At 38.1% G+C, this 24,988-nt stretch overlaps 1 protein-coding gene across 6 annotated transcripts in view; it reads left to right on the top strand.

Moving 5' to 3' along the window:
* Positions 1–24,988, top strand: part of LOC122815900 (alpha-aminoadipic semialdehyde synthase, mitochondrial-like) — a 1,133,057-nt gene that overhangs the window by 552,187 nt on the left and 555,882 nt on the right. For all 6 annotated transcript variants that reach the window (XM_044088750.1, XM_044088747.1, XM_044088751.1 and 3 more), the window contains 2 exons: positions 14,741–14,819; positions 15,201–15,328. In XM_044088750.1, coding sequence (XP_043944685.1) covers positions 14,741–14,819; positions 15,201–15,328 — 207 coding nt within the window. The remainder of the gene's footprint in view (positions 1–14,740; positions 14,820–15,200; positions 15,329–24,988) is intronic.

Below are 24,988 nucleotides of genomic sequence, written 5' to 3'. Positions count from 1 at the left end.
GGAGGAAGAGGAGTGAGTAGACGTATTAGGAGACACTAGCGTTTTGCGGCAGTGTTCCAGGTTTCAGCTTCAATGCCTCAGAACCAACTGAACTGCCTCTCTGGGGGTAGAAGGAAATACTACCTCCTTAAGAACTATAATTGGGTCCGATGAGCCTGTCAGATTTGATGGCTGAGCCAACATAGCAATCAGATCTAATGTACTGGTCAGATCTGAAGCTGGTCTGAACCTAGCTGTATCTGAGGGCCTCTGATCCAAAGAAGCCCTGGATCCAGAAGATGACTCTGCAGCTTTGGTTCCAAAGACCTTGGATTCCAGATGGTTTGGGCTGGGGTTGGATCTTGGGACCTAGGATCCGACAGCTGTGGTTTCTTGGATGGAGCTGAAAGCAAGTAAGGGGTATTCCTCTTTGGATCAGCAGAGGATGCCTTTGAAGGGGAAACAAAAGGCCCACCCCACACTAAAACTTTTGATAAGAGCTTATTATGGCACTCTGCCAAGGCTTGGGGTTAAGTGTGGAACAAATGTTGCATTCAGCCTCCTGGTGCAGAGTGCCCAAACAATACAATCACTCCTCATGCGAGTCGAAATCGGGCATCTTCCAACCGCACGAGGAGAACTTTTTGAAGCCTGAGGGCTTATCAGCCATAACAGAAAACTAAACACACACATAGTAACTACAACAGAAACTAACTGTCAAAGCTCTAATGGCTAAGGAGAAAAAAGGACACCAAAACTACTAAAACTACTCTAATGACAAAAACTCTCTAAAAAGCTAAACTAAGGGAGCGGAGGTACTTCTCTACGAATAAAACAAACTGAAAGGAACTAAACTCACTAGCCTAACTAGACAAAGACAAAAAATAGGAAAAATAGCACTTATCTGCAGCAACAGCTGAGGAATAGCATCTGCAGTGAATAACGACAAATGAGATCTGGGGGTTAGAGGGCAGCTGGGCATCATGGGAGAGGGAGGAGCTAGAGGCTTGGATCCATCTGTTGTATATTGCCAGCTCAGATGCTAGACCCTATGGTGATTGATGACGTGGATAACATCAGATCCAGGACTAAAGAGCATCGTTAACAATCCACTAACACAACTGCACAATACTCATAGCTCAGTGAGTAGAAAAGTTGGAGACTGCAAACTTTTCCCTGTCAGTAAGTCTGTGCATCCAAGTAGAAATGTCCTAGTAACTAGTAAATCCATTGTCAGGCACAATGACTGTATACTCACTAGGCTGGGCAAAGACAAGGTGACAGCTGACTTTCTGGTGACTGGATCCATGATGGTATGAGGGCTCTACAGTCCCTCAAATAGGTCAAATAACCATAGCCTAGTGATGGCTCACGAAGGTGTGAATGACTTGAGATTCTCAACCGAGAAAAACATGCTGAGAGACATATTACAGCTTGATATGCATGTGTGAAATGTAGATACGACTCTGACCCTGAGTGAAAGAAAGAATCTTGCCCTCATTCACAATGATGACAAGATTTGAGAAGAGAAATGGCTAAGTAGCTTGTGCCACTGTAGGGAGATCACATTGTATCAGCTTGTGGCAAAATTTATTTATTTACCTTTGATTACCAGTAAAGTCTAACTAGGAAAAGACCTTTTCCAGCTGTGGCTAAGGGAGAAAATCTCTACATTACATACATTTTTACAGGCAGTAGGACTTAGAAGTAAAAATATACACTATAATGCTGAGGTGTGTATAATTTAACATGTGATTACCACGTTACTTACAGTAAATAGTACATTCAACAGGCTAAGCTCACGTGTCTACAGAACATTCAGCATTATGTTACAACGCATGTGTACATTCACATTTTAATTTTACTACACAGACAGTGAATCAGGCATGTGTGTATTCTATCCAAGCAGTTCTAATTCACTTTGATGATCGACAGACCCGTTTTCTTCTCCAAGGATGCCCTGTCCTTTCATTCCCAGGATTCTTCATAAACACTCACTGCTTCCATTCTGCATTTTTAGGAGAAGTTTGCCTTCTGGATTTCCCACCATAACAAAAAATACAGTAAATTTCAGTCTGGAATGGATTAAGGTTGCTCTGCTCTGAGCCATAAGTCTAAACAATAAATTGGCAGATCTGGAAACACTCGTATAACTTGCACACATCCATACTTGTACTGCAGCAGAGGCTTGTTCATTGTAATGTCAGCGCTCATCTTTGCTGGGATTCAACACCTATCATGCATTCGCACCGCTGGAAACTCTGAGGAATATCAATATTTCTCAGAGATCCAATTATTTCTGGACATTATCAATGTTTGCCAGACACCCAATTATATCCAGATGGATTCAGCACCCGTCATGCGTTCAGACCTGCTAAGAGCTATAGGGAAGTGTTAATATTTATCAGGGACCCGATTATCTCTATTCATATTCCTTGTGACCCGCATGCAAAACTTAAAGAAGTTCATATTACCTTAAACAAGACAAATTATCAGTTTACAGGCTGTTTAATTTCTCCAAGACTTTTGGATTTCAAATATCATGATGGGAATGGATCTCATTCCTAAGTCAGGGTATGATTAGAGCTCATGAAATTAGTATTGTTTTAGTCTTTGATGTTAGCCAAAAGTGCTCTTCTCAGCACCCATAATGTTCCCAGAATTTTCTCTTTCTGCAATTCATATGGGGTTACGTGTACTGGTGGCATATCTAAGTATGACTGTAAATTCTTTTTTATGAGACACATTGCCCTCATTTCTTTCCGCAAAGTCTGGTATTTTATGACTTTGTGTTTCTCTGTACATGAGACACTGTAATTACTAGGGGGTTGCAGTTTCAATGTTCAATGCTACCTTTGTCTTTTTTCATGGCCTACCATATCAGTTTGTCTTGCATCTGTTTTTGGATTATTGGTAATGGGTGATCCCATGTAATATAACTTCATCATTCTCTACAATGCTTTGTGATTCACATTTCCAATGCATACGGTCTTTATGTGTATACCTGCTGGCTGCACCTCTTTCCTGCACATACTCAGGCTAATATAATTATCAATTTTTTTCAGTTTTAACATCCAGAAAACACAGTTCATCCTCAGAGAAATGTAATTTACATTTCAAAAAACTGGTAGTAGCATCTAAATACTTAACAAAATAAAATTATTGCAATTGGTCCCCCTCCCAAACAAGAAAAACATTGTCCACAAAATGTTTATAGAACATTATCGTAGAACTAACACAGGAGGGTTATGGCTGACAAAGTTTGCAGATGACTGCAAACTGGGCGCCATAGTAGAAAACACATCTGACACAGATATCCTTCAGAAGGGTCTCACAGAAACGGATAACTGGTGCCAGAGCCATGGCCTAAAGTTAAATGCCAAAAAATGCATAGTCATACCCTTCGGGAAAAACAAGGTTACCCCTAGCTACCAAATAGGTGGCAATCCACTGAGCACAGAAGAAGTTATCAGGGACCTGGGGACCCAGGTTGATAGTAGACTGTCATTCGACACCCATGTAGCTAAAGTAGTTAGGAAGACCTTCTACATTGCCCACCTTATCATGAAGGGATTCTCATCTAGATCAAGGGAGGTCATAGTCTCCCTATACTCATCACTCATCAGACCAATGATTGAGTACAATGCCCCATTTGGAATGTATCTGACCCGACACTTGCAGCAGCTGGAGAGGCCACAAAAGTTCCTCACCAAAAGGATAAAGGGTCTCAAACATCTGTCCTATGCTGCCCGACTGAAAGAACTCCAGCTCTATTCAGTCGCCACCGCTTGCTCAGAGGTGACCGTTGCCTAACATACAAGGCCATGTCAAACCCAGATTTGATGAATATGCTTCACCTCAAAAAATCTAGGTCCGTCAGAGCCACAAGGGCGGGAGACTTAAACCTCGACACGGCTATTAATAGGATGTGCTGGAGGGATAGATTCATCACCCAAAGACTCCCTATGCTGTGGAATAAAATCCCAGTATATGTGAGGCAGAGCACCTCGCTGGCCTTGTTCAAGAGAAATCTTGACCAATGGATGGGAGATCGCAGATATACCCCAGGGATTACCTCAGTGTCACTGCTCAACAGAGGCACAGCAAAATAATGGGTATAGTTCCCCATACTAAAGGGGGTGGCGTAAGCCACAAAACTATGGGCTAGGCTTGTAAATGCCCTCGGGCAGATAGCCTAGTATGAACCTATGAACCTATGAACCTATGAACAAAATAAAGGTGGACAGTTGTAGATGTACTGTTCTTCCCAGTGGCTAAGGGTAATATTGGCATAAGTATTTGCAATAGACATGTCCATTGCTATGCAGATATCTGATGTAAAACTTGGGAATCAAAAATAAAGACATTTGTTAAAACAATATACAAAAGCTCACATATTGTTTCTATGTCCCTCACAGTTAATTCACTGTCAGCACATAAAAAATTGTGGTCAGCATCTATGTCATAATTGTTCAAAATGACCATAAATAAGAAATAATATCCAAAATCACAAATATAAATTCAGTAGTCTACTTAGATACATATCGTTAATGTAATTTAGACAAAAAGTATCTTGAATCTTGAATATAACTTTTCACTTTAAGATGTATGTTTAGAACAGACTGAAAATATAGAGATATAGGTTCCATTACACACCCCCTACCAGACACAATAGGCCTCACAGGTAGGTGACTTAAGCTCTTATGAATTTTAGGTAGTCCGTAGAGTACAGGAGTGATCGGTCAAGGGACATTAAAAAAATTAAATAAGTCCAGGGAAATGTAATTATTTAATTTAATTCATAAATGGACATATTCACTTTATGCACAAACCTAGCAACTTCTATTTTGTCAGCTTTCTTGAAGGTAACATCATCATTTAAAAAGTCATTCATAAAAGTCAAGTAATCTTCCTTATCTAAAACCACTATGGCACCGCCTTTATCTGTTCTCTTATAATTTTACTAAGGCTTCATGTTCCTCATAGGTTAAATTGTAGAACTTATAAAGTTCTCAGACATTATAAAAGGTAGTTACAACTGGGCAACTGGTTGGTACAAAGACACTTGATTTTTTACATCTGAGTAATTGCTGACAAGGAATCTTTGAATATTCATTTTAATTAATTAATTTTAAATATTAATTTTAAGTTAAGATTCCTAGCGAACATTTTTAAATCAGTCAGGGCTTCAACTACAGTATCAGTATTTGATGGAATAAATGAAAGCCCTTTGTTTAGCAGAGCAATATCTACAGAAGTCAGATTGAGACTAGACAAATTAATTATTGCTTGATCATTTACTGAACCTGGTGTCCTGAGCGACTGTAGGTTTGAGGTCCATTGTACCCTTGCTTTTCTCTTCCTCATCCTCTTCTTTGCGGCCACCTCCTCGAAAGATCTATATTGCGTGATTTTCTGTATAGGTGCACCACAGTCAGCAATTTGTACAGACTGTCTATTTAAACCACTTGAGGTAGAAGCTTCAGAAAGACCAAAAGAATCTAGATCACACATCGATTCTTTATAAGCAGTAGCCACATTCTCTCGTGGTTCTCTTGGCCAAAAGAAGATGCTCCCAGACCTAAAATCATTCATATCCTCAAGAGCTTACATCTTATTGTAAGCACTAAACAATGCTCATAACTAACTAGTGTTTCCAGCACTGAATTATAAATATGCACACAATCTTTAAAGGTAGGCATACCACGTCTCACCTTCCATTGTCATTATTTGTTCCTGCAGGTCATTCTCGATTTTGCTAAAAACTGGTCCATCAAGACCATGTAATTGGCACTTATTTTTAAATTTAACTCCCCTGCCATTTTTTCAGAAGCTCTGGATAAGTATTGCTGAATGAAGACATTTTCAGGATCATCAGCCCTTGTGGGATGACCCCAAGCTCCAGGTAAGCTGTAAAGCTCAGTCGCTGCCACTGGAGCTATTTGAAGTCTTGGACTTTCCTTTCTTAGTTCTGTACCTGCATAGTAACATAGTATCAATCTGTTGGACAACAGTCTCAGTATTATTTATATTAATATGGGTCACTTGCAGGAGTAAAGGATTGATGCATACCGTAAGTAAGTCATGTAAGATCGACCCACAGACATCAAGCCAGTATCCATATTCACTTCTGAGGCAGGCCGTGTCATCCCAAAGTTCTTTAAAGATGGAGAAAGGCACCCAAAATAGATCCTGAAATAAGAAGAAGAAGCAATGGATCAGCAAAACTGTATCAATGTGATGGCTAACCGAGTTTGCAGAACTGTGATAGAACAACCAAATCAAAACTCCAGTACCTGGAAACGCAAATAAAATTTTTTTTCAAACCAATACAAAGCTTTTGAGTAAAGACCCTTCTGATATTAGCACGGATATGTACAGATGAGGTTCAGGCCAACAGGTATATACATAGAGAAAATATGCATGCCACTCATACCTTTAGAGGCATCATTAAAAGCCATTTGCAGAGAGTCAGCAGGCTGAATACTGATAAGGATAAATGTTATGAGGAAAATGAATGCCATGTTACAGGAATTTGGAGAGAGAGAGGTTATGGCAATACACTCCAGGATGAGCTTATGAATGAAGTTGTTAATGACGGAGAAGGTTTAGATAAACCGTATTTTAAACACGATAATGTCTATAGTAGGACTACAGTTAAGAAAAAATAGGCAAAATTATCTGAGTTTTACTACTACATATAGCAGAAGAACAAATGCAGTAAAGAAAATCATACAACGTAATTGGGGTATCCTGGAAGCGATACCCAAGCTTAGACAGATTGTTGGGATGAAACCTAATTTTGCATAAAGGAACTGTTCCAACTTAAAGAAATGGCTGTGTTGCAAGGATATGAATTATAATGATAGCAAGGGGATGGTAACAAATTGTGGGACATTCCATGTTATAACTGCACTTGTAAGGATATATTAACTAATAATGAATGTGTACACCCAGTAGCTAGTAGGAAATACACATTAAAGTGCTTTGCTACATGCAACACTGTTAATACTGTATATTTAGCCACTTGTATAAAATGTCCAGCATTCTATATAGGGAAATGTAGTAGGAAACTCAAGGTAGCATTGTCGCCTCACAGCAAGAGGTTCTCCGGTTCGATTCTCGGCTGGAGCGCCTCCTGTGTGGAGTCTGCATGTCCTCCCCATGGTCGAGTGGTGTTTGAAAGACATGCATGAATGGGCATGCCTTCGCTGAAAGTTGGGCGTCGGGCTGGCACCTCGGCGCCATAAAAATCAACTGCCAATCATTAGCAGACCGGCGTTCCGCTGTGGCGACCCAATAACCAGGAAAAGCCAAAAGAAGAACAGCTAGGAAACTCAAGGAGCGTATTATTCAGCATCGATCTGACATTAGAGGATAAGCTTATACAAATGCGTTGGCTAGACATATCGCTGAGCATGGTTTAGATCATGATTTTAAGTTCAGAGTGATTGATATAGTGTAGGAAAGTATGAGAGGTGGAGATTTGAATAATATCCTAGAAGTGAGAGAATGTAAATGGATTGTTTGACTGCAGGCTTTTTATAAACCCGGAATTAATGCTATGGTTAGCATCAAGCCCATTCTGAAAATGAAACAAATGTGCATGAAACAATAGTTGAACATGTTTAAAACATATATGCATTTATTTATTAATTAAAGACATTGTCTTTTATATATTTTTAATGATATATATTTTAAAAGTAATGCATATTATGTGTCTTTGCACTGTGGTTTTAAATTCTTAATGGATTAATTTGAAATATTCTGTGATTGGAGGATGTGCTATATGAGTATGATTTTAAAATTTTTTAAATGAAATTATTGTTTTTTTATGTTATGTTCACACTGAATAAGGGTCATAACCAGAAAGCTTTGTGTTGAGTTGAATACATTTTTTTTTTGGCATTTCCAAGGTCTGGAGTTTTGATTTGGTTGTTTTATCATAGTTCTGCATTCCTGGTTAACCATTGTATTGATCCAGTTTTGCTGCTGCATTAACTACCATAGACCCTTTCCTCTGTGAACTTCAATCACCTAACCACCAACAATTGAGGCAACTCAGGGTAAATACGGCTGGGCTTGTAAGGGCTCTAGGCCGTTAGCTTAGTAATCTGCTATGAACCTATAGGTTCATAGGTAGGTACTAGGCTATTGGCCCAAGGGCCTAAGTAAGCCTAGCCAACAAGGTTCCCTGGCTTACGCCACTCAAGAAAGTTAGTTATGACATGTTCTTCATACTGTGTGTACTGTCCTCAGAACACATCACCACTCCTGAGGAGACATGGACAGGCTGAGCATCATCACTTTGTTTCCTCCACATGGCAGTTCTAACAAGTGACTAAGCTGTTCACTGAAATCAGGTCACTTGGGGCATAGTCACAGTTTCATCCCTCTAAACCAGTGTAGCAGACTCTGTTTTCTTATAAAGTAGTCATTAAAACCATTTCTTTTCATAATTATAATTTTTCAGAAGAAGGCTAGGTGGGTTTTTCTATCTCATGTTGTGATTTTTCACTTTGCTAACAAAACTATCTTTTTATCAAGCAAACACTTTCAGCACAATGTGAATTTTCTGGGCACAAATGCTGTTCTTAAGTAAATATTCTTGCAGACATTTAATTTAGCAAATGCAACCTGAAAATAATGTTAATTTTCAATTATTTTCCTTATAAGATACAGCCATTTCTTCCTACAGCTTAATAATTGTAATAGCTGTCACATATCATGTAGTTTCATAAGTTCATAAGTGTATAAAAGTGTATACTAGCAAACAACTGCTAGGGCTCTGATAAACCTTACCATGCAACTTAAGTGTGACCCACAAATTTGATGTATATGGGGGGTGATTTACTGACTCCCTATTTCCATCAGAGACATAGGCAACAGACCAGGAATACATTTTAAGTTTCTCATCCAATGGTCCAAGTTACACTTAACTAGGGTTAGGGAGGGACTTTGTTTCACATGGATGGGGATCGAACCTGCTCCAGAGAAAGGGAAGAATTCTCTGAGATACAAATCTGTGTCTCCAACATGTCCTATTTATGTCACAAGCAAAATTTAGGTCTTTTAATCTAGTAGTGCTGTTTGTTTTGTAGATGTGCAAAAGATTCATCAAAACAGGGTTCAGGGATGCCTTGTATGCCAAGCAAACATCACCTCTCAGAAGTCTCTATGATACTGAGTAAATAGGCCGGACTTTGAGATGATCGGGTAGGATATCATGTTTACTCCCTGTATTCTTTTTGTAAGGAACGTTTGTGGACATTCCAGTTGCTGCATGTTTCTGGTCAGGTACATACTGAAGGGAGCATTGTAAACTATGATGTGTCTGATGAGGGCCAACTACAGTGGCATGTTAACTTCTCTGCACCTAGATGCCATGCCCTTGCTAAGTTGAGCAACATAGAAGGATTTGCTTACTACCTGGGTCACATGGTCGAAGGCTAGGTTACTACCTACATGAGTTCTCAGATCCCTTACTAGTCAATCAACTTTTAGGAGTGTTTTATTGATGATATAATTACTTGGAGCAGCTGACTTTGCAAAATGTACTATAGTGCATATCTTGGTGCCAAAGCTATGACATAAAACTCAATAGCAAGTGTTTTGTGGATGTAAAATCTTCTTGAAGGGTGTTCTCATCTTGGGTGGATTATATGACTGCTCCCAGTTTGCAGTCATCTGTGAACTTGGTTAGCCAGAGGCTTTTGAGATTAGCTTTGACATTTGAGAAATAGATGCCAAAGAGAAGTGGACCTAACACAGAGCCCTGGAGACTCCACTGGTGACTGGCCTCTTTGTGGAGGTAGCCTCACTAATTCTAACCTCCTGAGTCTTATTAGTAAGCCAGCTATCCATCCAGCACATTATAAAGGGGTTTATGCCTAGTTCTCTAAGTTTGTTGACAATGCCTGAGTGGGATATTATATCAAATGCTTTAACCAGATGTAGGTAGCCAGTTTACAAAGTTTTCCCATCATCCATTGCCTTAGTGACCTTTTTCAAAGAAGTCCACCAGATTCAGTAAGCATGACCTTCCTTTGAGAAACCAAACTGAGATGGATCCAGTGTCTAGAGGTCTCTTATGTCCTTGCTGATAATTTCCATGATAATTCTCTCCATGGCTTTGAAATAAGACTAATTAGACTAATGGGTCTGTAGTCTCCAGGATCAATGGAAGATCTCCCTTATGAAGGGGAAGTGACTGCTTCAGCCCTCCATTAATTTAGCAGAAAGCCTGTTTCAAAACTGTAGTTAAATAATGACTCCAGGGATCCTGATAAGTCATATTTTAGACTGTTCAGGAGGAATCATGAGATGTTAATGAGGCCCATTGAAGCCCTATTTTTGGCTTTAGTGAGAACAACCAGTAAATGCTTCCTAGTTATACTTGGAGGGGTTATGTTTGAAGGTATTTTTTGGGTGATGGTTGGGGTTAAGAGGAAGGTAAAGTTGGAAATTAATTTGTCCACTAACAGGATCACTGTATCATCAGGCTCTGTGTACATGGCACCACTGACTATCAGTTCAGGACATTGCTGTGAGCGGCCCTTTCTGGCATAACCAAAGAAGGTGTTATGGTTATCTTTCACCTGGGAGGCTATCTTAACCAAAAAGCTGGCTTTGCTTCACCTAATTAAACCTCATAGTTGCCTTTTTAGTTTGTTGAGAGAGTTTGTCTTTACGGTTATTACCCTTCCTGATTTTTGCAATAATATTTTTCCTTTTTATCCTATTTAATTTGGGATGCCACCAGGATGGTTTGTTTCTGGGGGCTAGTCATGGGCTTACTTTTGGTAGGTAGAGCAGCCTCTATGCAGCCATTGACATGGTTGTACAGAGTTTAAAAGGGCAATTTAGCATAGGCTGGTGTATTCTCAGGGTTTGGAGGGGCACTGAATTTTGACAAGCCATCACTTAAAAAGGTAATTTACCTTGGAATAGTTCCTATTACTGTTTTTAATTGGAGTACGGAGTTGATTTTTATTTTGAAGGAAACAGCTTTATGGTTAGACCTTACCAAGGAGGAATACACATGGGGGAGGTGCAGAGTTCTCCCATATTTGTGAGCTCGAGGTCTAGTATGTTGGAGCTTCTAGTGGGCATAGTCACTATTTGGTCAAGGGTGCTTGTATTTACAAATTCCAGGAATCTCTGTGCATGTTGATTTGAAGCTGTATAGGATTCCCAGTTTATATAGGGGTAATTAAAGTATCCCATAAGTAGGGTGTTAGGTTGTATAGTAAGTGTCTCCAGTAGGTCTAATTATGCATTGTGAGCTTCATGGAACATGGAAGGTGACCTATAGCTTGCTAGGATATGGCACAGGATTTTGTCTATGGTGATACATGGAAGAACTTCAGCACATCACGCTATTTGACCACAGGTATGCTTGCTATTGATGTATATTGAGACACCTTTAGCCCTTGTCTGTGCAGCTACTAGTATAAAAGTGTGGAAGGCACTGAAACCTTGCACTGCCAGGGTACTGTCCGATGCTTTAAACCTTGTCTTGGTAACTGCATAAATGCTTATATTCTCGAGTATGAGGAGGGCTTGGAGGGAGTGTAGCTTTTTATTTAGGCTTCTGGCACAGAACAGTAACACTCTTGAGGTTTAGTTGAGTCGTTTTTGCTATGTCTGTAGGTTTTTCAGTTTGGCATTGCCTAAAAAAGTCACTGTGGTTGTGGATAAAGTTTTAGCCAGTATTCAAAAGCCTAGAGGGGAATGGTGCAGACCATCCTTGGCAAAGCAATGTGGTCTGTTGGCTGGGTCTATATCAGAATACCAAAACCTCACTTACGTGAATTCCTAAATGCTGACACATAAACAGCAAACTGCGAGAACACCGAACGTCCTGAAGCACAAAATTCTAAATATCGAAATGCCATAATTGGCCAACTCCACTGCCCGCTATGTACTACCTACCCAAACAAAATAAATAATCCACACTTCCCCATATCTACACTTCACCCATATATCCCCTATCCTAATCAAACATGCATTATGCACAAATGTATCTAAATATAAACAAACAACACCCAAGTATGGGAAAAGTGTAATTTAAAAATCTATACAGCTACACAACTATATTACTATATATGCACTTAACTTAACCCTACTTCTAACCCTAAAGTGTAGGTTGAATGTATTACTATATATATGTATATATATATGCACTTACCTTAACCCGCACCCTAAACCTAAGGTCAGTAGCTATTGCACATTTACATTAGGGAGCTATACCGGATATGGTAATTCGATATTTTGAATTTCACGCTTCAGGACGTTCGGTGTTCTCGCGGTTTGCTGTTTATGTGTCGATGTTTAGGGATTTGTGTAAGTGAGGTTTTGGTGTTCTAATATAGACCCCTGTTAGCCATATCCTCGCAAGCTGACAAATATTGGATCCCCTTAGAATGACACCAGAAAGACAGGTAGTTGTTGAAATCAATCATTTTTTGCTCATATTGTGGCCTTGGAGATGGTAATATGCTTCTCAGTGCCAGGCTCATACCAACCTGAGACACAGTCTGAAAGTTCTGTACTGTCTCTCTAAATATAGTCCAGAGAGGTACATCTCGGGTCATTTACACCTACATGAACTAAGGTAGAATCATTTATTTATTTATTTATTTGACATTTGTTTGCCAGGAAAGTTCGACTGGGACAGTGCCAGTTTTCAGCGGAGGCCCAGGAAGAAACACTCCAGATGCATGTCTTTGAAATGTGGGAGGAAACTGGAACACCCAGAGGAAACCCACACAAACACAGGGAGGACATGCAGACTTTGCACAGAAGGCACCCCAGCTAATAATTGAACCAGAGAACTTCTTGCTGTGAGGCGACATTGCTAACTGTTGCACCACTGCGCCGTCTGTATCATACTGGCATCTGTGGTGTAATGACTAGAGTGCATGCATGAGTTGGCAGATCCTGGCTCCACATAAGCAACTAACAGTTATCTTTTCCTTGTTCAGCCTGGTTAGAGGGGCATCAGTATATCTTATAATGGAGTCCCCTATGACAAGAGTCCTGGGAGGTGTGTTTGCTTGCCTTAGGGGCCTACTTTTTGGGGCTCCACTAAGACTGATATCATGTGTGGTGTTAGATGTTGTTTTTTCTGAGTGCCTTTGGGCTTGCTGATCCATAGCTTAGACAGCGCTTGATCTAGGCTATCTTTTGTTATTTAGGAAGATTGCTTTTAAGTGCCTCAGCATATGTTAGTCTATGTGTGTGTTGTGTGCTATGTGAGGTGGGAATTGTGTGCATCATTTTGGCAACCTGATATGTGCATGTATATGAGAGTTTAGCCTCTAGTGTCATTGTGGAATTACACCTCTTGCATAATGTGCCTATTTCTTTATGGATGAAGTGTTTGTCAGTAAACATGAGCCAATTGCTACATTGTTTCAAGATACCCATATCCACCTATCAGGCTACAGAGAAGTTAGGAAATTACACATCCATGCTGTCCATCCATGCCATCCAGTCCTTTGATTGGCGAGCTACAAGGGGTGGTATACTGGGATTAGAAGGCTATTAAGGGTGCATTGTTGGTACAGACTAATAAGGGTGCTTTATTGGGGCAGATTATGCTATACAATACTAAAGTCTACTAAATTCTAAATGTGTAGGTATTGCCACTCAATCCCCGGCTAAGTGATCTAAGCTTGTTGGCATGCAAAGTATTTGCTCTATGTTGCTGCTTTACAGGGTACAGTTTTATGGACAATTCTAGAGGGAAAATTTGCCTTGTAGGTGTTTGCTAATATACAGGGTACTGCTAACCCACACAAATGCTGAAAATTTATAGCAGCACTGTCAGCACAGAAAATTAACTAATGACCCCCCTGGCCAACAAAATGACTACCTAGAAGCCTTTTTGTATTTTTTTCCAACTCAAAAAGACCAGGCAAACACCTCCTGCCACAAGATGAATAAATGTAGTTCTCCTAATGTAGAAACACAGTAGGAGAGACCCACAAGTGCAATGTTAACACAAGCCATTTAATCAACTAGCTGCAAATCCTTTGGTGAAGGTGATTTGAAGGCAGCCTTTCAGCAGTAACAGAGAGAAAAAGAGCATTTAAAAAAAAAATACAGTGCAATGCATACATAAAAAAAAAATACAGTGCAACGCATACATAAAAAAAATACAGTGCAACGCATACATAAAAAAAAATACAGTGCAACCCATACATAAAAAAAAAAAAAATACAGTGCAATGCATACATAAAAAAAATATAGTGCAATGCATACATAAAAAAAATACAGTGCAATGCATACATAAAAAAAAATACAGTGCAACGCATACATAAAAAAAAAAAAAATACAGTGCAATGCACACATAAAAGCAAGAAACAGTAGAGACCAGTCAAAATAACTTAAGCAAGTGCGGTTTAGCAATTAAAAGTACTTAACTTTGGATAACACTGGAAACAAATAAAACTCTTCTGGACTCTAAGCTTTACTTTGCTCTAGGAAACTGAGCAGGAGACAATCTGTATGAAAGGAGGTTTACTCAAGAGCAAAACTGTTAACTGAGTGGACACTCCGTATCATGGATCTAACAAAACTAATTTACTTTTGATTAAAAAACATTTTTGGAAAATGCCAATATTTTAGATCTAATGGTGATATATATTTAGCAGCTGTCAATATTTTACTCAAATGTAAGCAACTGTAAATATTTTTTTAAGCAGAAGTAAAGGTACAAGACTTACTAATGCCTCTTCTTCTGTTATTTTTAAAGGGCGCCCAAGAAGTTATTAATGAACTACCTTGTGAATTTGTGGAGCCTCATGAACTGAAGGAAGCTTCAGAAACAGGAGGTAATAAAATCCCTTTCCTAAACTGGAGCAGTACTGTATTAAATTAAAACATGCTTTACAAATTTACTTAACATATTTCATTTTCATGTACAGTATTCACTTGTAATTACCGTTTTCACTTTTAAAGATTCTTTTGAGTCTCTTCCTAGGGTGTAAATAATAAGACTTTTTTTATTTTGTTTTGTTGTCCTTTGATTCCCTTTTAAAGATGCATTAATGTACAGTTCCTTTGCAATCTAAGGAGCTTCAGTTAAGTGATATTACAGCACAGACTGCACAAGTGTAGGATGGTGGACTCTGTCCCAGGCTCAGTTAATATTGTAACATCTACCTCATATTACCAGGACAGAACACATCTTTTCAGAATGTTTTTTTTTTCAGATCCAAGGAAAGTGTATGGGACTGTCCTAAGTCGGCATCATCACCTTGTCAAGAAGAACAAGGGCTTGTATGATCCCCAAGAGTATGATTTATATCCAGAACTCTACACGTCACGTTTCAATACTGATGTAAGTGCCAAATTCGATGAATCTGAGAAAATTAAATTAATAAAATGAAGCCTGTTTTTTTTTTTATTCAAACCTCTTGATGGAGTTTTCACTTGGTTTATTCCAGACTGTACAGCTACTGACTGGGGGTGGGGGTAAGTAAGTGTGAGAAGGTGGGAATACAAAAATATTTTGAAGGATTTTTATTTGCTGTTTATGTCTTTATATCAGTCATTCATCTAAATAAAGTTAGTCATTACAGAACTTAACAGCCTGAAGTTTTAAAGCATGTTTATTCTTTTAATATAATTAGACAGACTAAGCTGTTTATGTTAGCTGACTTTGTATGGATACAACCAAAACCAGATTGGTCACCATAACAGTGTGACGTTTTTAACACCCACATTTTAAACAGCTGTCTCTTAAGTACATTCCAGCTGTTTAATAATGTTGCTGTTGATCTTGTAGGAGCAATGCATTGCACAGATCCTTTCATACTGATGGACCTTTTTATATGTTGTACTAAGCCATATCGGTCATAAATTACTTTCTCAACATTAGTGGCTTAATTTATCAAGTCTCATACTTTATAATGACTGTTTTGATTTTCAGTTTGCTGTTTTTCCATTAATGATTTTCGCTAGCAACCATGACACTATATCCATTTTCTCTGTTTACAGCAACACGGATTTCCTTTGATTCAGGTAGAATGCTTTGACAGTGCACTGCAAAATTTCCGTTAAGTGCAGTTGAGGTCAGATACATGTGTTAGCAAGTAAACAATTTGTTTCTGGCACAGCAGTGTGTAAGGTATCCTGCTGCGTTGTATTTTGTCAGTGGTTTTCGCTTGTGCAACAGCAAAACATTCTAAGAAAAATTACTGATTTACTGCTTCAGCTCTTATGCTCCACTTCATATGTTTGTTCATAAATATCTTAAGTTTAACAGGACATGCTTGACAAAGGCTTAACAACTTACCATACAAGATAATCAATGTACCTGATAGTTGTTATATATTCAGCTATATTTATGTCTTGTAATATGGGCAGAATTTCTTAAGTCCAAGCAAAAATTATTATAATTATTATAATAAAAACTGCAGTTAACTGAGAAATAAAACAATGGGCTATTTAAAATTAATTTTACTAGCAGCAGTGCTGTACTGGAACAACAGACAGCGTTCAAATAATTCAGTTTTTGCTAAAGATTCTTGATGCGGGACATTAATGTTTTTAGGCATTTCTTACTTTTTTTTAAGGAGTCATAGTCACAGTTTGTTTTGACCTTTGTCCAAAACCGTTCATTGCAGGGTAAGTTAGAAATTGTGTGGGTGGGGGTGAATTGTGCTAACCAAATGTCTGTTGCTGGGAAAAGGGATTAAATGTACCAAAAACAATGAATTCATTAACAACCTCATCTAAGTGTGTATTATTTGCATTTGTATTTTCTTACACTGGCATCATGTTAGAAAATGTTGCAGGCATTTTGTATATTTCCAGTCACAAAATGTCTTGGTCTATTATTTGAACATTTCTGAAATGTTCTAAGGTAATGGCTTGGAGTAGAGGGCAGGTACTTGTGTAGTCCCTGGATCATTTGTAATAATAGGTGCATTGCTGAAAACAGTACTACACCATTTTTTGTATTATCATGTTTCCTGCAACTTAATAAATGTAGCATTAAACTGAGAGCTAGGGAGAAAGCAAACAGAGGTGAGAAAGTGTTCTTTTACAGTAGGACCTGGAATGATTCTACTCTCATTCTGTTTACAAGCTACTGTTTCAGGCATATAATGATGCCTTTCTTAAAGTGCTGTAGTTGGCTACCAGGGAAAGTTATATTTTTCTCAAAGGCATGACTAAAGTGGACGAATTGAGGGGGAAGTTTTGTACCTCTCAATTTCCTTTTTGCAGATGTACAGTAAAAACATTTCTTACAAGTCCAATAAGATGTGAAAGGAGTGATAAGTGATAAGTTACTCTGAATCTTCTCAGTTCTGAAGGCATTTAGATCTCTGGGATTTCAGATTCATAACCAATACACATAGACATGGTCATACTCTAGCCTTCATTGGCAGCAGCATGAGCGATGATGGCCTCTGTCCCTTTATGCTTTGCATCTGACGCACAATTTATTTAAGAACATGGACACGTTTTGTTCTAAATGTGAAGCACTTGGGTATTTAAGGTAAATCATTCTGATGCCACCAAAATAGAGTAAAAGAAATGAAGCATAACTTAAGCTTAATGAATGTCGAAAAAGTAAAAGACAATAAAGCAGTAAAATGTCATTGTGAAGCCTTAAAGAATGAGCTAAGACTAGCCAGGGCTGTTGATTTATTAATCGAAGTATGGGGTACAGGACACACAGCTTGTTTATTTTCATATGTGTTTGGCTTCCCACTTTTTTGATTTGGCTAAAAACTTTTTCACCAAGATGATCTATGCCCACATATTTCAGTCCATTCTAGGTATTAAACTTATCAGAGGCAAGGGAAATGTACTTTGATTAAAGGTTATAGAAACAAATCACATATCCTGTTCTGATGCTCAGTAGAGGTAATGTCTTCCTTATCAAGTCATAAACCCGGCATTTCCCCCAAGACATATCATCTGATGCAAGCATGAAATAAAGAGACATTTTTGAGGTCAGCAAAATTGCCACCCTGTACAGCCATGTCATAATCCTTTAGCTAGAATAAAACTTATTTAGGAAGACAAGGCATATGCATTTTCGGTTTTTAGTGATGCCAGCAGCTCCAAGACATGGGACCATTTACTCCTGAATCAGATATCAGTTCATGAATTATTTTGTTTTCCATAAAATTAAAACTAAATCCAAACACCAGTGTCTAATGCTAGTAGAAATACTATGAACTGAAGCAGGTAGCATTCATTCAGAGAACTAGCGGGTGCAAAATCACCACACAATGTGCCAGAATGTAAAATTAAAAATGCATGTATTAAGAATTAAATAGACACATAACAATCTCAAAGGTAAGTGCTTTCATCTCACAAAAATACTGGCAGAGCCTTCTCAGAATCAGAAGTTAGTCAATTCCCTCCTACCTTTATAAAACTTTCAAACTGAAAAATTATCATTCAAACAGGACAATAAGAACAATAATTAAGTCATGACCATATTTAAAGAGGGTGTAGTCTTCTACCCATATAAACCAATTTAAATAAATTTAAATAACATACAAATCCAAGAACTTCTTTTACTTAAGCCATGATGAACCTTACATTTCCCAGAAATTATAATTGTAAAAGGTAATAATCGTTATTTACTGTAAAGTAAATCAAGTTTTTTGTATGGATTATCATGCATTCTAACATAAAACACAGGATGGATATCTTTAACCATCGACCAATAAATCTTTTACAGTATAAAAAATATGTATATTGAGATATATAAAAACATATCTCATTAAATATCTATCAAGATATATAAAATCACATGAAAAATATACAAAAAATATATATGTAATTAAAAAATGTATATAAAATGTATATCTATTTAAATACAAAATATTCCAGTTACCGCCAATCCTCTCTGCTAAACTAAAACTTAAACATCTAACTCACAAGCTCTTTGCTCCCAAACCCTACATATCAGACACCATTCTCTTGTTAGGAGGAGACATCTACCCTAACCCCGGGCCATCTACATCACACCCAGTCTCTGCCCAAATTATCTACCCCTCAACCCTACTAACCACTACTCCCTCCCACACTGCATCCCTACCTTCCCATGTGTACCCCGTCTTCCCTAAGAACTTATCTATACTATCCATCAATGTATGTATATCTCAATGCCAAAAAGTGCATTGTCATCCCTTTTGGTAAAAACTCTGTACCCATGAACTACCACATAGGCGGTAGTCTAATTAACACTGAAAGTGTGATAAGAGACCTTGGGAAACAGGTTGACAGTAGTCTCTCCTTTGGTAATCACATCGCCACAGTAGTCAGGAAATCCTTCTACATGGCACACCTCATCACAAAAGGTTTCTCATCCAGGAAAAAAGAGGTCATTGTTCCCCTCTACTCATCACTCATTAGACCCATTATAGAGTACAACGCCCCTTTTGGTATGTACCTCACAAGACATCTACAACAACTGGAAAGGCCACAGAAATACCTCACAAAGAGGATTACCGGCCTCAAACAGATGCCCTACGCAGACTGTCTCAAAAAACTCCAGCTTTACTCTGTCGCATATCGCATACTCACAGGCGATCTCTGCCTAACATACAAAGCTATGTCAAACCCAGAGCTGTTGGACATGCTCCACGTAAAGAAATCTCAATCCCTCCAAGCTACATGCTCTAGGGACCTAAACCTTGTCACCACAATAAACAGAACATGCTGGAGGGATAGATTCCTGTCTCAGAGACTTCCCATACTCTGGAACAAACTACCTATCTATATCAAACAAAGCTCCTCATTGGCACTCTTCAAGAAAAATCTCGAAGATTGGATGGGAGATAGGAAATTCACCCCAGGGATCACGTCTGTGGCTCTGCTTGGCAGGGGCACAGGAAAATAATTTTCTTGGGTGGCAAAAGCCAGGGTACTCTTTGGTTAGGCTTATATAGGCCCTAGGGCCAATAGCCTAGTACCTACCTATGAACCTATGAACCTATGTACAAAGCCTACCTAATAAAGTTGCTAACCTTCATGCATGGACCTCACATTATTCCCCTCACATGCTAGCGCTATCTGAAACCTGGCTTAAACCTCATATCCCTAACACAAATATTCTACCCCCGGCTACAACATGTACCGACAAGATAGAACCACAAAACAAGGTGGTGGGGTCACAATCCTTTACTTAGACCACCTGAACCTTTCTCTTCTTCCTGTTACTATATCAGACTTCCCCCTGCAGAAATTCTGATTTTAAATTGCCACCTTAACAATTACAAAAAGATTGCTATCACCTCATTATATATCTTCCCCGGTAAGAGCATCCCTATCATTGAAAACATACTCTCCTGGTTGTCAAAAAATATAGCCTAAGAAACTGCTCTGCTAGGAGATGTAAACATTGATTGGAATACCCTTGATACCAACTTGCCTGCCTACAGCATCAATTTGCTTGGGTTTACTCAACTAATTACTACCCTCACAAGACTTAAAAACAACTCCAACAATGGCACAACACTTAACTGGACCCTAACTAGCAACCCTTATCTTTACCATAATCCCAGAATTCTTTCCGATGCCCTGGGTGATCACTTAACCATCAGTATACAAAGATTTACTCCCCAGCTAAATAGGCTACAACAATACAAATTCTGCTGTAAACTCACTAACCTCAACCCCAACATTTTCAATGACAGACTGTCTTCTATTAATTGGTCTAACCTACACTTACTCCCTCTCAATGATGTTGTACTTGAATTCAATCACATCTTTCTCAGCATTCTCAACTCACTAGCACCCGCCGCAAAATAAGAACAAAATCAAGCTATGCCCATTTGCTCAGTAAAGATACTCATAAACTAATGCACAAAAGAGACTCCACCTGGAAAACCTGGCAAAAAACAAATCCCCTAATCACCACCAACTATTTAAAGAACTAAGAAATCACACCAAAAAGCAAATATATGATGTTAAGAAAACTTTTTATCCCAAGACACAATCCTCGCATCAATCCAACCCCAAAAACTTCTGGAGAAATATTAACTCAATCCTTCACCCTGGTAAACCTCAAACTTCCAGCCCCATCCCAGACCTTGCAGACCAAAACATTGCCTCCCTCCTTAACTAGTTTTTCATAGACACCATTAGCAAACTCACAAATGAGAATCACAACTCCCCCACCCAAAAAAAAACATCCCGAAACCACAAATAATGAAACATGTTTTTCACTTGACCCTATTCCAATTTCCTGCATAAAGTCCCTCCTTCTTAAATTTAAACCACACTATCCCTTAGCTGACAATCTACCTTCCCACTTTCTCAAACTAGCAGCACATTCTATTGCCTATCCAGTCTCAATACTTATAAATAGATCTATCAAAGAAACTACTGTACCCAACATCTGGAAATCTTTCTAAATTGTTCCCCTGCATAAAGGTGGCAACTCCACTGACCCCTCCAACTACAGACCCATTGCTATACTTTCCCTGCTATCCAAAATACTCAAAAAATGCATACATAACCAGATACTGAAATTCCTCATCCACAATAACCTCCTGACTCCTACCCAACATGGATTTTGACCACACCACAGTACCTCTACAGCCCTTCTATCCTTTAATTACACTATTGCTGAAGGTGGAGATTACAACAAACTGGTGTCATGTCTGTTCTTAGACCTTTGCAAAACATTCAGCATGATATCACACACCATACTACTTAAACTGGCTAACTTAAATCTTTCCACCTTAACCTCCTCTTGGCTCTCTAGCTATCTCAAAGACAGACTACAATCTGTCAAATGGCAGTCCTCTTGTTCTACATTTCTTCCCATTCACACTGGTGTACCCCAGGGCTCTATCCTGGGATCCCTTCTTTTTAACATCTTTGCTAATGACCTCCATTCTTCCGCTACCCACTCTACCCTCATACAGTACGCAGATGATCTACCTTGATCACATGCACAAACTCAATCTCACAATTTCAGACAAATACAGAACAATCCTTCCTTTCAGTTGAAAGCTGGCTAAATGACAAGTGACTTATACTGAATCCAAAAAACACAAGACTCCCTCTTTTTCTCCCAAAGGCATGTGATCACCTTAAGCTCTCCTTCTCTATCTCTTCCCTAAATAAAACCATCATTAACTCTGAAACTCACACACAAAATTACTAGGAATGACAAACTGGCGACCAACTAAAATTTGACCTGAATTCAATTAAGGAAAAAAAACAAAAACTTGGACTTCTATATTGCAACAAAAAATTTCTGTCGTTAGATTCCAGAATCTCCATAGCCCAAGCCTATCTTCTTTTCAGCCTCCTTTATGGAGCCCCAGTTCTTACTAACCTCCAGTCCTGCCTGCTGTCCAAACTGGAACAAACTTACAATAAAATTGCAAAATTTGCAGCTAACCTACCTAACTCCACCCACTTTTACCTTGCTCTCAATAAGCTCCACTGGCTTGAACTTCCCCATCATCTCAAGTTATCTCAACTCCATATAACCCACTTCCTTCTTAACAAACCCACAGCTAGTCCTTTTCTCTCTAACTTAGTCACTTACTATACCCCTTCCCACATAAACTAATGCACAAAAAGAGACTCCACCTGGAAAACCTGACAAAAAAAAAAAATCCCACAATCACCACCAACTATTTAAAGAACTAAGAAATCACATCAAAAAACAAGTATATAATAATAAAAAAACTTTTTACCTCAAGACACAATCCTCACAGTACTGACAAATTCCTTCTCCAGACATAAATGAACAATGGCAATCTTTTATATAAAAACTCCATATCTAAATTCTGGAATAATCACCTTACCAATTTACACTGCATTACACACACAAACAGCTTCAAAAAAATAAAAAAAAAACTTTCTGCCTAAAACTTGGCTATGCCCCCTGACAAGACCCTACCTAATCTAGAATATATCTTGCATCTCTCTCACTTTTGTGTAGAACGTTCTTTGGCTTCACTCTAGTTAGGTGATGCTAAATAACTATACTTGCTGTATCGAATGTAGCATAACATAATTACTTGCTTATTTTTATTTTACTCTTTCTATTTTTTAATATACGTTTACAAATATTGTGCTAACTTATTATGTTCATATGCTGTGTTATTGCCTTTTATTGCTTTGTTAAACCTGTATATAAAAAAATGTTCAGTATTCTTTTTTTTTCTGGAGCTTTTCTCATTGGGTCTCCACTGAAAATGGGCCTGTGTCCAGTTGGACCAGCCCAGTTAACAAATGTGAAATAAATAAATAAATAACTACAAATATATATATATATATATATATATATATATATATATATATATATATATATATATATATATATATATATATGGGTCTAGGACATTTCACTGAATGCACATTTCACTGAAAGCTCAATTCACTGAAAACTCAATTCACTGAAACACATTTCAGTGAAAGTTATATATGGCCTTTTCCCTACTGTAGTGCGACCCTGGAGTTAGTATATATAGTAAGATATATAAGTATATATATATATATATATATATATATATATATATATATATATATATATATATATATAAGATAAGTATATATTATGTTTGGAAAAGAGTAATACATTGGAATTGCAAGTATCCATGTATATAGTTCAAAATATTTAAAATATGTGGGGGGGGGGTACTATGCTCTGGGGTGTACCCATATTTAATTTCATTTGCCATACTAGCTCTCTATATGCCAACCAATTCTTCTAGTCACCTCCTATCAGGTTTATGGTTATTTTATCTAAATTCCAAACATAAAAAACGGTGGAATAAATCCTTTTCCTAAATGCTTGTTCAGTCTTTCCTATGTAAAATGATATGCATTTATTACATTTAGCAAGGTACACAACCCCAGTGCTGCTACAAATTCCTTTTAAAAATTTTACATGAATGTTATTAATAACCAATAAGTCCACCTGCAAAATGTATAAGCATTGTCTAGAATGTCCACATTTCCCCGCACCACGTAAGACGTCCCAGAATTTGCATTTTCACTCCTTTCAAAGATATTCTTCAGATTTTAGAATCATTAATTACAAACTTTGACTGGCTACTGCCAGCTGAAAAAAATGTGGGATTAGTTCTAAGTATAGACCAGTTTTTCTCAATAAAAGCCACAAACATTTAAGTCATCATAAAATAATTGTGTGCATAGATTGTCAAAAATATCTGCTTCTGCTACATTTAGTTGAGTCTAATTTCCCTGAAACTTCAGACAGATGAAACATACTGATCAAAGCTTCAGCTCAACAAAATCTACACTGACACTGACTACAAAGAAGAAAAGTGATCTGGAGTTCAGCACTGAGGAATTTCACTTAACAAGTTTAAACCTTTCCTATTTCACACAAGACCATGTATAGATTAACAAATATTTGGCCATATATGCAAAATTTCCAAATAGTCCTAGCATTAATTTTAAACAGTTATTTTACTAAGCCCTTAGGCTGTTCCTTAGAATGTCTTTGTCACTCAAATAGCAGTTGTTGCACCCTATGTGGGCGGCAACCCCCATCCCTTTAATTTATAATCACTATGTTCACACTACAGAGAGGAAAAGGAAAAACAATATTGAGAATGAACCTCAGTCTTGCAGAATCCAATGTACTATGGTAAAGCAAACCACAGAATTTGTTCTCCAAATTTGTGATCGCACATTTCATAATGAAGTGCAAAAAAACATGGAGAAGACCTGGCAAAGAGACCCGCTATGTGCAAGGAATAAGCTTCAACTTAGCTTAGGAGTGGTGGTGCTTTCTACTGGATAAGAAAGAGGACTTCAGTGATTATATTTTTGAACTAAGATGGAAGAGGGGAAATAGTGTGACACAAGCAGAAGAGGAAGTAAGATGGAAGAGGGGAAATAGTGTGACACAAGCAGAACAGGAAGTAAGATGGAAGAGGGGAAATAGTGTGACCCAAGCAGAAGAGGAAGTAAGATGGAAGAGGGGAAATAGTGTGACACAAGCAGAATAGGAAGTAGGTATTCAGGAAGTAGACAG

Source organism: Protopterus annectens, chromosome 11.part0, assembly GCF_019279795.1.
Source record: "Protopterus annectens isolate FY-2018-M chromosome 11.part0, PAN1.0, whole genome shotgun sequence".
NCBI lineage: Eukaryota > Metazoa > Chordata > Ceratodontiformes > Protopteridae > Protopterus > Protopterus annectens.
Note: the sequence above shows the minus strand (reverse complement) of the source record. Positions and strands in the feature narration are given on the sequence as shown.